General features: G+C 41.1%; 1 protein-coding gene across 1 annotated transcript; it reads left to right on the top strand.

Moving 5' to 3' along the window:
• Positions 1–9,776: 9,776 nt before the first annotated feature.
• LOC138908650 (uncharacterized) lies at positions 9,777–11,184 on the top strand. Its single transcript, XM_070199331.1, has 2 exons — positions 9,777–10,284; positions 10,919–11,184. The coding sequence occupies exons 1-2, from the start codon at positions 9,777–9,779 to the stop codon at positions 11,182–11,184; spliced, it is 774 nt and encodes a 257-aa protein (XP_070055432.1).
• Positions 11,185–11,865: the final 681 nt, after the last annotated feature.

The following is an 11,865-nucleotide window of genomic DNA, read 5'->3' as shown; positions in this document are numbered from 1 at the left end:
GTGTTTCCTGCAGACCTGCCGGGGATGCCACCCGACAGGGATATTGATTTCTGCATTGATTTGGCTCCGGGCACTCAGCCTATTTCCATTCCGCCATATCGTATGGCCTCGCCAGAATTGAAAAAATTGAAGAAGCAGTAGCAAGATCTGCTTGATAAGGGCTTCATTAGACCCAGTGTCTCGCCCTGGGGTGCACCTGTGTTGTTTGTGAAGAAGAAAGATGGATCGATGAGGATGTGTATAGATTATCGGTAGTTGAACAAAGTCACCATCAAGAACAAATATCCATTGCTGAGGATTGATGATTTATTTGATCAGCTTCAGGGTGCCATGGTGTTTTCAAAGATTGATTTGAGATCTGGCTACCATCAGTTGAGGATTAGGGCATCCGACGTTCCTAAGACAGCTTTTCGGACTCGGTATGGGATTATGAGTTTATAGTGATGTCATTTGGGCTGACAAATGCCCCAGCAGCATTCATGGATTTGATGAACCGGGTGTTCAAACCCTACTTGGATTCCTTTATGGTTGTGTTTATTGATGATATCTTGATCTACTCTCACAGTCGAGAGGTGCATCCTTCAGATCGTTCTTCAGACTCTGAAAGACAACCAGTTATATGCTAAGTTCTCAAAATACGTGTTTTGGTTGAGTTCAGTTGCTTTATTGGGTCACGTTATATCAGTAGAGGGTATTCAGGTGGATCCTAAGAAAATTGAGGCAGTTCAGAATTGGCCTAGACCCACATCAGCTACAGAGATTCGTAGTTTCTTGGGTTTGGTGGGCTATTACCGTCGATTTGTGGAGGGGTTTTCATGCATAGCAGCCCCATTGACCAGATTGACCCAGAAGGGTGCCCCGTTCAGGTGGTCAGATGAGTGTGAAGTGAGCTTTCAGAAGCTCAAGACTGCTTTGACTACGGCACCGGTATTAGTGTTACCCACTTGTTCAGGATCTTATACAGTATATTGTGACGCATCTCGTATTGGTCTAGGTGCGGTGTTGATGCAAGGTGGCAACGTTATTGCATATGCTTCGCGGTAGCTGAAGGTTCTCGAGAAGAATTACCATGTTCATGATCTAGAGCTGGCAGCCATTGTTTACGCGCTGAAGATTTGGAGGCACTATCTTTACGGCATGCCATGTGAGGTATTCACTGATCATCGGAGATTGTAGTATTTGTTCAAGCAGAAGGAACTCAATCTGTGGTAGCGGATGTGGCTGGAGCTATTGAAAGACTATGATATCACCATATTGTATCATCCCGGGAAGACCAATGTGGTGGCCGATGCTTTGAGTAGAAAGTCAGTCAGTATGGGTAGCCTTGCATATATTCCAGTTGGTGAGAGACCGCTTGCATTGAATGTTCAGGCCTTGGCCAACCAGTTCGTGAGGTTAGATGTTTCCGAGCCCAGCCATGTTCTAGCTTGTACAGTTGCTCGATCTTCTTTGTTTGAGCATATAAGAGATCGACAGGATGACGATCCTCATTTGCCTATCCTTAGAGACACAGTGCGGCACAGTGGTGCCAAGCAGGTTACTATTAGAGATGACGGAGTTTTGAGGATGCAGGGTTGTATTTGTGTGTCTAATATGGATGGACTTCGTGAGTTGATCCTTGAGGAGTCGCACAGTTCTCGGTATTTTATTCATTCGGGCACCGCCAAGATGTATCGGGACTTGAGGCAGCATTATTGGTGGAGGCGAATGAAGAAGGACATAGTTGCCTATGTAGCTCGGTGTCTAAATTACCAGCAGGTAAAGTGTGAGCACCAGAGACCTGGTGGTTTACTTCAAAGGTTAGATATTCCTAAGTTGAAGTGGGAGCGTATCACTATGGATTTTGTTGTTGGACTCCCACGGACTCAGAGGAAGTTCGATGTAGTTTAGGTTATTGTGGACAGGCTGACTAAGTCAGCGCATTTCATTCCTATGGCAGTTACCTATTCCTCGAAGCGGTTGGCAGAGATTTACATTCGTAAGATCGTCCGTCTTCACGGTGTCCCTGTGTCTATCATTTCTGATCGAGGTACACAGTTTACCTCACACTTTTGGAGGGCAGTACAGTGTGAGTTAGGTATACAGTTTGAGTTGAGCACAACATTCCATCCTCAGACGGATGGACAGTCCGAGCGTACTATTCAGATCTTGGAAGATATGCTCCGCGCCTATGTTATTGACTTTGGAGGTTCTTGGGATCAGTTTTTGCCGTTAGCGGAGTTTGCCTACAATAATAGATACCAGTCGAGCATTCAGATGGCTCCCTATGAGGCATTATATGGTAGACGGTGTAGGTCACCAGTTGGGTAGTTTGAGCCGGGGGAGGCTCGATTATTGGGTACAGATTTAGTTTAGGAGGCCTTGGATAAGGTCAAAATTATACAGGATCGACTTCGCACAGCTCAGTCCAGGCAAAAGAGTTATGCCGACCGTAGAGTTCGTGATGTTGCATTCATGGTCGGAGAGAGAGTGTTACTATGAGTATCACCCATGAAGGGTGTAATGAGGTTCGGAAAGAAGGGCAAGCTGAGCCCTAGGTATATCGGACCTTTTAAGATTCTGGAGAGGTAGGAGAGGTGGCTTACAGGCTTGCTTTGCCACCTAGTTTAGCAGCTATTCATCCGATATTCCATGTGTCCATGCTTCGAAAGTATCATGGCGATCCGTCCCATGTGTTATATTTCAGCTCTTTCCAGTTGGACAAGGATTTGACTTACGAGGAGGAGCCGGTGGCAATTCTAGCCCGGCAAGTTTGCCAGTTGAGATCAAAGAGTTACCCTTCAGTTCGAGTGCAGTGGAGAGGTCAGCCTATTGAGGCAGCTACTTGGGAGTCCGAGTCCGATATGCGGAGTAGATATCCCCACCTTTTCACCAGCCCAGGTACTTTACTATGTCCGTTCAAGGACGAACGGTTGTTTTAGAGGTGGAGAATGTGATGACCCAAAAGGTCATCTTATATTTTAGAACTCGAATCTGTGCTCTTAAGCCTTAAAAATCTCACTTTTACCCTCCTCGATTTGTGTGTGCAGTCCAGGCAGATTTACGGAAAGCTTTTATGTTGAAAACTAATGAAAATAAGAATTTTTGCCTTAAAAGTTAATTTTAGTTGACTTCGGTCACCATTTTTGGTAAACGGGCCCGGATCCATGCTTTGACGGTTCCGATAGGTCCGAATCGAATTATGAGACCTGGTCGTATGCTTGGAATCAAATTCGGAGGTCCCTAGCTTGAGTTATGAATTTTTGATGAAAATTAAAAGTTTGAAAATTATTTGTTTTTAAGAATTGATTGATATTTGGCATTGTTAGTATCGGGTCCGTATTTTGGTTCCGGAGCCCGGTACAGGTTCATTATGATATTTAAGACCTGTCTGTGAAATTTGGTGCGAAACGGAGTTGATTTGACGTGGTACTAAATTCGTAGTTCTAGGTGTTATTTTGGAGATTTGAAGGCGCGAGCAAATTTGTATGATGTTTTTAGACTTGTGTGCATGTTTGGTTTGAAGCCCCGAGGGCTCGAGTGAGTTTCGGATAAGCTACAGAGTGAGATTTGTCTTGGAAAAACACTGCTGGGTATCTGATATTATTGCAGGCCTTTGATCTCGCATTTGCGAGACCAGGCATCGCAATTGCGACCTCTGAGAGGTTCGCATTTACGAGCTTCTCATTGCAAATGCGAAGAGAAGCTGGTCCAATAGTTTTCGCATTTGCGAAGGGAGTCGGGGAAGGGCAATGATCGCAAATGCGATCATTTAGTCGCATTTGCGAAGATTCAGTAGTCGCAAATGCGACACTTTCCTCGCATTTGCGAAGGCAGTGGGACTGTGAAGGGCATCGCAATTGCTAGTGTTCTTTCGCATTTGCGAGCTTTGCATTTGCGAAGCTCAGGTCGCAATTGCGACACCTGCAGCTGAGTAAAAGGGACTTAAACGGGATTTTTCATCCATTTTTCATATTTTCAAAACCCTAAACCTTATGAGGTGAATTTCCAAAGACCAAATCTTCCCCAAATCATAGGTAAGTGATTCCTAACTCTTTTATTTCAATCTTTTACATCTTATAACAAGATTTCAACCTAGAATCTATAATTGTTATGGTGAAATTAGGATTTTTGGGTAGAACTTAGGAATTTCAAAATTTGAGGATTTAGACCTCAATTTGAGGTCGGATTCCAAAACTAATTACATATTTAGGCTCGGGGGTGAATGGGTAAAAGAATATTTGTCCGAACCTCGGGTTTTGACCAAGCGGCCCGGGGTCGATTTTTTGACTTCTTAGAGGAAATTTTGGGAAAATTTAATTTATGTAATATAATTGATTTCTTAAGCAATATTTGATATTTTTGAGTCATTTTTGAATAGATAAGAGTGGTTTGGAGGTGAATTCCAAAGGAAAAGCTGTGATTGAGAATTAAGTGGCTTTCGGAGCAAGGTAAGTGTTGTGTCTAAACCTGACTTGAGGGAATTAGGAACCTTAGATTACTTGCTAAGTGAAATTCATGTGAGCGGCGTATATGTGAGGTGACGAGTACTTATGCGCCATCAATTTACCTGTTTTTCCATGTTTCTCAGTTTTTCTTATATTGTCTCATTCCTATGCCTAATTGCTATGTGTTATACTAGTGTTATTCAATTTATCGTTCTTATCATGTTTACGGATTTTCTGGTGATAATTGAATTTTTATTTCAAAGTTGAGATTGATATTATGGAACCAAATGTTGAAGTAAGGTTTGTACTTGCTATTCTATCTCATTGTTGTCATTTATGCATTGCATTATGGTAAGGGAGAGTGTTAATGCACGAAGAGTGATGCCGTGCCATATTGTGAGTGTTAATGCATGAAGGGTGATGCTGTGCCATATTGTGAGTGTTAATGCACGAAGGGTGATGTCGTGCCATATTGTGAGTGCTAATGCACGAAGGGTGATGTCGTGCCATGATATGAGAGTTAATGCACGAAGGGTGATTTCGTGTCATTTCTATTAATGTTATGGTGAGATTGAGAGTAAAAGCACGAAGGGTGATGCCGTGCATTTTTTCTTACTGTATTCACTATTCCTGTTGATTCATAGTATATTGACTGCTCCGGTGATCATTATGTTGTAGTTCTTTATCTTGTATTCCCCTCAGTATGTTCCCCTCCCGACATTTCCTGTTTAGTTCTTCATTTCTGTTATTTGTATATACACTGTTAAATTGTACAGGTTGATTTGTAGGTACATTGCTTTAACCTCGTCACTACTTCCTCGAGGTTAGGCTCGACATTTACCAGTACATGGGGTCGGTTGTACTGATACTGCTCTCTGCACTTTCTGTGCAGATTTTGAGACCGACTCGGGTTGATCGAGATTTTTCTATTGGTCTGCTGTCCGGAGACTCAAGGAAGATCTGTCGGCGTTCACAGACCTTGAAGTCCCCATCTATCTTTTATGTTCTACTGTTTCTTTCATTTAGACAGTTGTATTTCTTTCAGACTATTACTTGTAGTAAATTCTAGAATACTCGTGAATTGTGACTCCAGATCCGGGTGGTAGTAAATAATACAGTTTTATGATATTCCGCACATATTATATTTCATCTTAGTTAATTATTGTTAATTACCGAATGAGAATAAGAAATTGATTTAATAATTCTCTAACATTGGCTTGCCTAGCAACTGAAATGTTAGGCGCCATCACGGTCCCGTCGGTAAAATATTTCGGGTCGTGACACTTATAAACTTTAAAACCAATTTCTTACACTTCAAACATTTTCAAAATGCCTGATTTTCACATCAACGCACGATATTAGTCTCAACTGGCTATAGCAACTCGTGCCTACGCACACATCAACTTTCTTGATAGTGTTAAGTACTTCGAAATTTTTCCGGGGTGCTACATTCTCCCCCACTTAGGATCATTTGCCCTTGAATGAGAAGTAGAATCCACCCTCAAACACATAACATAACTTATCTCTTCTTTCGCACGTCTCAATCCCCCAAATTTTACTAACTCCCAAAAATTTTCAGAAATTTCGGTAGAGTCTCCCCTGTAATTGGGCCTATCCACCTGCCCGAGCAACACCAAAACAACTCCTAACAACACATCCACAACCCAACAAAGCACCACAATGTATATATCAATAACACTAATCTCGTCATTACAAGCACTGCATTATCATAATGATATCTGGATATGAAACACATCATATGTATGCCCATAACCACATCTCTGGTCTTAATAGTTGTTCATAATCGATTACAACATCGCCAATTAACCTCATGTTAACAAAAATCTCGTTCCACCCTCCACTTTACTAACAATGAGACACGAGGCATGAAAACCTCATAATTATTTACCCAAATTAACGAGTCACATTTTTATGCCACCTGGGCACTCACCTCGTAAGCTAAAAATCCATAATTACAACACGAATTTGTCAAATTATGCACAGAGAAATTCATATAGGACTTTTTAAATAAGCCTAACAGGTATGACTCCCTATAAGTACTATAGTACAAATTTAATTTCACAAGGGAGAATTTAAACACATATATTTTCATCACAAGGATCTCGTCCTTATATAACTTTCACTGCTGCTCGTAGCCCGGTTTAAACATATCAAATCATATTAAAATGTGAGGATCTCATCCTCAGTTCTGAATCACAAGTAATATGCACATCGTGCCAATCGAAACATTCCATTTTCTTCTTTTAAATAATTTCTGTTAAACAAAATCACAACACATAATTAACCCTCATACCGGTAGGGAATATAATTCACAATTGAAATCAATTATCCGGAAAATACATCAAACTCACCGAAATGATTAACAAAAGTCATTTTTATCCTCACAGCTATTTTTAGTGACCAACACATAATGATAGACATAACTATCTCCATATAACTCCCAACAAGACTATTCACATAAGTAGATTTCAGGAGTACGAAGCTCACTCATGAGTGGAGCATATTAGGAGGACTTGCTTCGATATTCAGAACCGAATCAAATTAAGGAAAAATATCATTTTATAATAAATAAGTATCAGACCTGTATCGACACCATCTGGTGTAGTGGCCTCAGCCACACCATAGCGAAAATATTAACGGGATGGGCCTCCCCCTCTAGGGCGCCCTCTACCCGCCTGTCTTCCACCCCTAACTAGTTGTGCACGTGGGGTAGTAACTGCATTGGGGCCCATAGCCTAAGTGTTCTGATAAAATCCACCCATCCCAAGTCTGGGACAATCTCTCATAATGTGTCTAGTATCACCACACTCATAACAACCCCTCTGAGCTCGCGGTTGCTCGTATTGAGTCTGTACCAGATAACTGGAATAACCACTGTAAGAATCTCGTGTAGGTGGTGCACTATAAGAACTAACTGGAGCACCCCGAGTAATATGATGTACGGACTGAGCTGGCCGACTGCTCGAGCCTCCGCCATAATGGGCTATAGCTGAGGAGTAAAATCCACTGAACCCTCCAGAGCTTCGAGACTTTTTGGCCTCCTTATACTCCCTTTCCTCATCTAGAACACCTTCGATCCTCCTCGCAATCTCCACTACTTGCTAAAATGGAGTATCCGTTTGCAACTCTCGAGCCATGTATATTTTAAGATCATAATCGAGCCCCTCGATGGATCTGCGGACTCGCTCTCTACAAGATTTCCTTCATTCCACAACCCAATCTTTACTTATTTGATTTCAACAATTTTCCCACAAACCTTATTGGTACAAGCATATATACATAATACTCTTACACTCAAGAATCATACTCCCAATCACCAATCTTTTATCCCAAACTCGAAATTGAAGACTAGGGGTTGAATCTTACCTCTTAGATGAAGATCTTGTGATTAGCTTCCTTGATTCTTGAAGATTGGATGATTAGAATGTTAGGTTCCGTCCTTCTCTCTCTAAAATTCTATTACCTCTCTATAAAACCCTCAGAAAAATACCCCAAAATAAGCCCCAAAGGATATTTATTAAAATTGGGTCGGGTTATAAAAATAGAAAAATTAACCCTTCGAAAGCAGGTCTGCGGTCGCATAATGGGTATGCGGGCCGCACAATGGCCACAAAAGTCGGTGCCAAGAATTGGTCTGTTCTGGTCCATTCTGCAACCAGTTTGCTGTCACAGAAGCAGTTTTGCGATCACATAACTATTCTGCGATCGCAGAATTGGTCGCAGAATCGTATTTTTCTAGCCTTTGGTAATTTGGTCATAACTTCTTGTAGGAATGTCCAATTGACGAACGGGTTGAAGTGTTACAAACTAGACTCAAATATATTTCATTTTATAGCTAATACACCATATAACACTTTGTATCATGAGAGTTATGCTAATTTGAAGTTAGGTCTTGTGCGAACTCACTTGAAACTTTAGTCTATTATGAAATTTCCAACTTCTACATTCGATGCTGAAACCTATCGAATCAAGTTCGATTGACCTCAAATTTTGCACCCAAGTTATAAATGACATAACGGACCTATTCCAATTTTCAGAATCGGATTTCGACCTCGTTTTCAAACTTTCAACCTTCAATCGAACTTTCCAAAAATCATCTATTTTCCAACTTTCACCAAAATGCGTCGAATTGTACTACAGACTTCCAAATCCAAATCCGGACATACGCCTAAGTCCAAAATCACCATACAAACTATTGACATCATCAAAATTCTATTACGGGGTCGTTTGCTCAAAAGTCAACTCTTTCCATTTAAGCTTCTAAATAAGAATTGTTCTTTCAATTTATTTCTGAATCTTCCAAAAATCAAACTCGATCACACCCGCGGGTCACAATACATATTACGAAACTTCTTGAGACTTTAAGTCATAGAACGGGGCGTTAATTCTTAAAATGACAAGTTGGGTCATTACAACAAGAAAAAATAATGAAGAGGAAAAGGGGTAAGAAGAGTGAACTTGGGATGATGTCAATATAACCTTCGTACCCTCGAAGTCATTTTAGAACCGATAACTATGACTAGGTGTATTGCATGTACTGTGAGATTATCTTATGTCAAATTCCCTAACGCTAACGTGATGACTTCATTTTGTTCCTATTTGTTATCTTCATTATAGCAGAAGGGTGCTTGATTTGTGGTTCTTAAACTGGTAACTCTTTCTTACAACATAAAGTCGAAAGGCAATGACAGACGACAACGAAATTGAGTTGGTTGATACTGGTGCTCGAAGATAATTGTTTGAACAAGACACTGGGTTAGTTGAAGAGGTAAGGATGTTAAGACAACACATGGCAGACATGTATCACGCTTGGATGACCGGGAAGGCACCACCCTCTCCACCACCTAGCTTCCGAGATACTACCCTCACCCAAGCTCCGGTCATAGTGTCCGATGATCTACCATATTCTCCTGATTTTCCCGCTTATCATAGCTCTCCCAACCTCCCTAGTATCTCCATTGTTCGTCCTCCAACTACATTTCCCAAAAATAGCCCTCATGTCATGTCCACTATTCCCACTATCACAACTTTTCAACAACCTTTCTTTCATAGATCCAACAGTGAACACCAGTTCAAACCTCTTAATACCCAATACTACCCCCCAGAGTTGGCCTACCAGGTCCCGGACTCATATAATCATAGCTCTCAGAATGAGCCTCATGTGGAGAATGAAAAGTTCATAAGGAAAGAAGAGCGAGATGAGATATCCAGAAAGCTGAAAGGTATAGAACAATCCTTAAAGAACATACAAGGCACGGGAAATCAGATTAACATGTCTTATAATGACCTATATATAATTCCTAATATTCATCCGCCCGTGGGTTTGAAATGCCAAAGTTTAACTTGTATGATGGGCGTGGAGATCCATTAGCCCATCTGAGAGGTTATTGCAGTGAAATGATAAGTGTTGGCAGGAAAGATGAGTTGTTGATAACGTATTTCAGTGAGAGCTTGAGTGGGGCAACCTTGGAATGGTATACTCATCAATCTGTCAGTAAGTGGTATGCATGGGATGACATGGCTCAAGATTTTGTTCGACACTTTCAGTACAATATAGACATTATCCTAGATCGCTCCTCCCTATCTAAGATGGAAAAGAAACCCGAAGAAAATTTTAGGGAGTTTGGGCTCAGATGGAGGGAACAAGCCGCTCGGGTCAGTCCCCCGATTGATGAAGAAGAAATGGTTAAGCTTTTCCTACAAGCTCAGGGACCCACCTACTTCAGTCATTTGATCTCGGCTTTAGGTAAACCTTTCAATGATGTGGTAAAAATGGAGGAGATAGTAGAAGAAGGAATCAAGTCAGGCAAAATCAAGAGCTATTCTGCATTGAAAGGTACTACAGAAGATATTCAGAACATCTTAGTAAGTTTGGGGAGGAGGGGGGGAGAAAGAGAAATAGAAAAGATGTTGTTGAGCCCCGCCAACGACAAGATCCAATGGGCGTTCTTGCTCAACGCTTTCAGCCTCAACATCGACCCCATGAATATCACCGTACTCCAGATAATCCTCCCCAATGCTACTTCTATCCACAAAATCCCCAAAGTCATACCTCACCTACCCAGTACTCTATCTACAATGCACCGTCATATGCTCCACATCTATAAGACCCGCAATGGCCCGCACCACCTCCACAAACATCTTACCCACCTCTACAAGCATATCAACCACCTACCCGCAAGAGGTTCCAACCGAAGTCGGAGTACAAAATGAAAAGGCAACAACAAAAGGAAAAGTCTTTCACTCCTATTGGAGAATCATATGCTAGTTTGTTCCAAAAGTTGAGGCAATTGGACATGTTGAAGCCGATTCAAATAAAAATGTTGAACCCGTTCCAAAGAATTTTGATTATTCTCAAAGGTGCGCATAGTTCTCTAATGCCTCGGGGCACAACATAGAAAGATGTTGGAATTTGAAAAGATCAGTCCAGAAACTTATTGATGCATGTGACATTATCGTGCAAAATCCAGATGCAGCGGATACTAGCCAAAGCCCATTGCCTGTTCATAATAAGACGCATATGGTAGGCATGATTTGTGTTGGAAAGGAATATGAAAACTCTTCTGAGTTTCTTGGCGAACCACTCGCCGCAAAGTTTTTTGTGCTATCAGTCTCGGTTCCAGAAGTTGATCTCAAGAACGAGTTGGCAAAAGGGACCCAAAAGCTATTCGCTAAGGTCAACGTGACGGAGACTTATGAAGGTCCTACTAATGTCGATGTGCAACTCAGTGGCTAAGATGTCGAGCTTGGTAATTGGAAATACACTCCTTTCTTGGCTAGCCAGGGAGGAGTTTTGGTGGTTTATTTTGTTATCATTTCTGTTGTGTGGGTTATTTCAAGGTTGTAATCCGGATATTGTCTTGTGGCTCAAACACTTCTATCCTTTTATTTTTCCTAGCTCGATTAGTCTTGTTACTTCGTTTAGTGTTATTTAGGTCATTCCAGTGTTGTAACCCAAGTTTTATTTTGCTTGTTTTGTTGTTCAAACTCTTTCACTATCTGTATAATGCAATCTCCTATTTTCTGTTATTTCTAGTCCGTTTTTGTTTAGTTCTCTTTTCCTTTTATAGTTCTTTTCATGGTGACTCTAGTGACATGACATGCACCTGAAATTCTCAGCCTGATCTTAAAAGTTAGTCAAATGGTGAAGCAATGAAACAAGGTTTGAAGATAACATGGACATTTGAGGGAAATAAGTAAAGATTTGGACATTTTGAGATTATTTAAAGCCCGAATTATGTGAAAATGGGGCAAATAGTTTGGGAAGTTAATAGGACGACAAGAATTTGTTATAAGAGAGTGCGTCCCAGACAATTTGAAGCAAGCAACTTTGAGTTCAAGTGTATCTCAAGTTACAAGGTAAAGCCAAGGGAGTGTTTCCCAAACTGACAGAAGGTATCCATTGTGAGAAAGAAAT

The sequence above is a fragment of the Nicotiana tomentosiformis genome, chromosome 3 (assembly GCF_000390325.3).
Source record: "Nicotiana tomentosiformis chromosome 3, ASM39032v3, whole genome shotgun sequence".
In the NCBI taxonomy this organism is placed as follows: Eukaryota; Viridiplantae; Streptophyta; class Magnoliopsida; order Solanales; family Solanaceae; genus Nicotiana; species Nicotiana tomentosiformis.
Note: the sequence above shows the minus strand (reverse complement) of the source record. Positions and strands in the feature narration are given on the sequence as shown.

Coding starts and splice junctions, on each gene's coding strand:
- LOC138908650 (XM_070199331.1), top strand. CDS start 9,777: ATGCCAAAGTTTAACTTGTATGATGGGCGTGGAGATCCATTAGCCCAT. Junction 10,285..10,918: donor GAGCTATTCTGCATTGAAAG/GTACTACAGAAG, acceptor TGCAAAATCCAG/ATGCAGCGGATACTAGCCAA.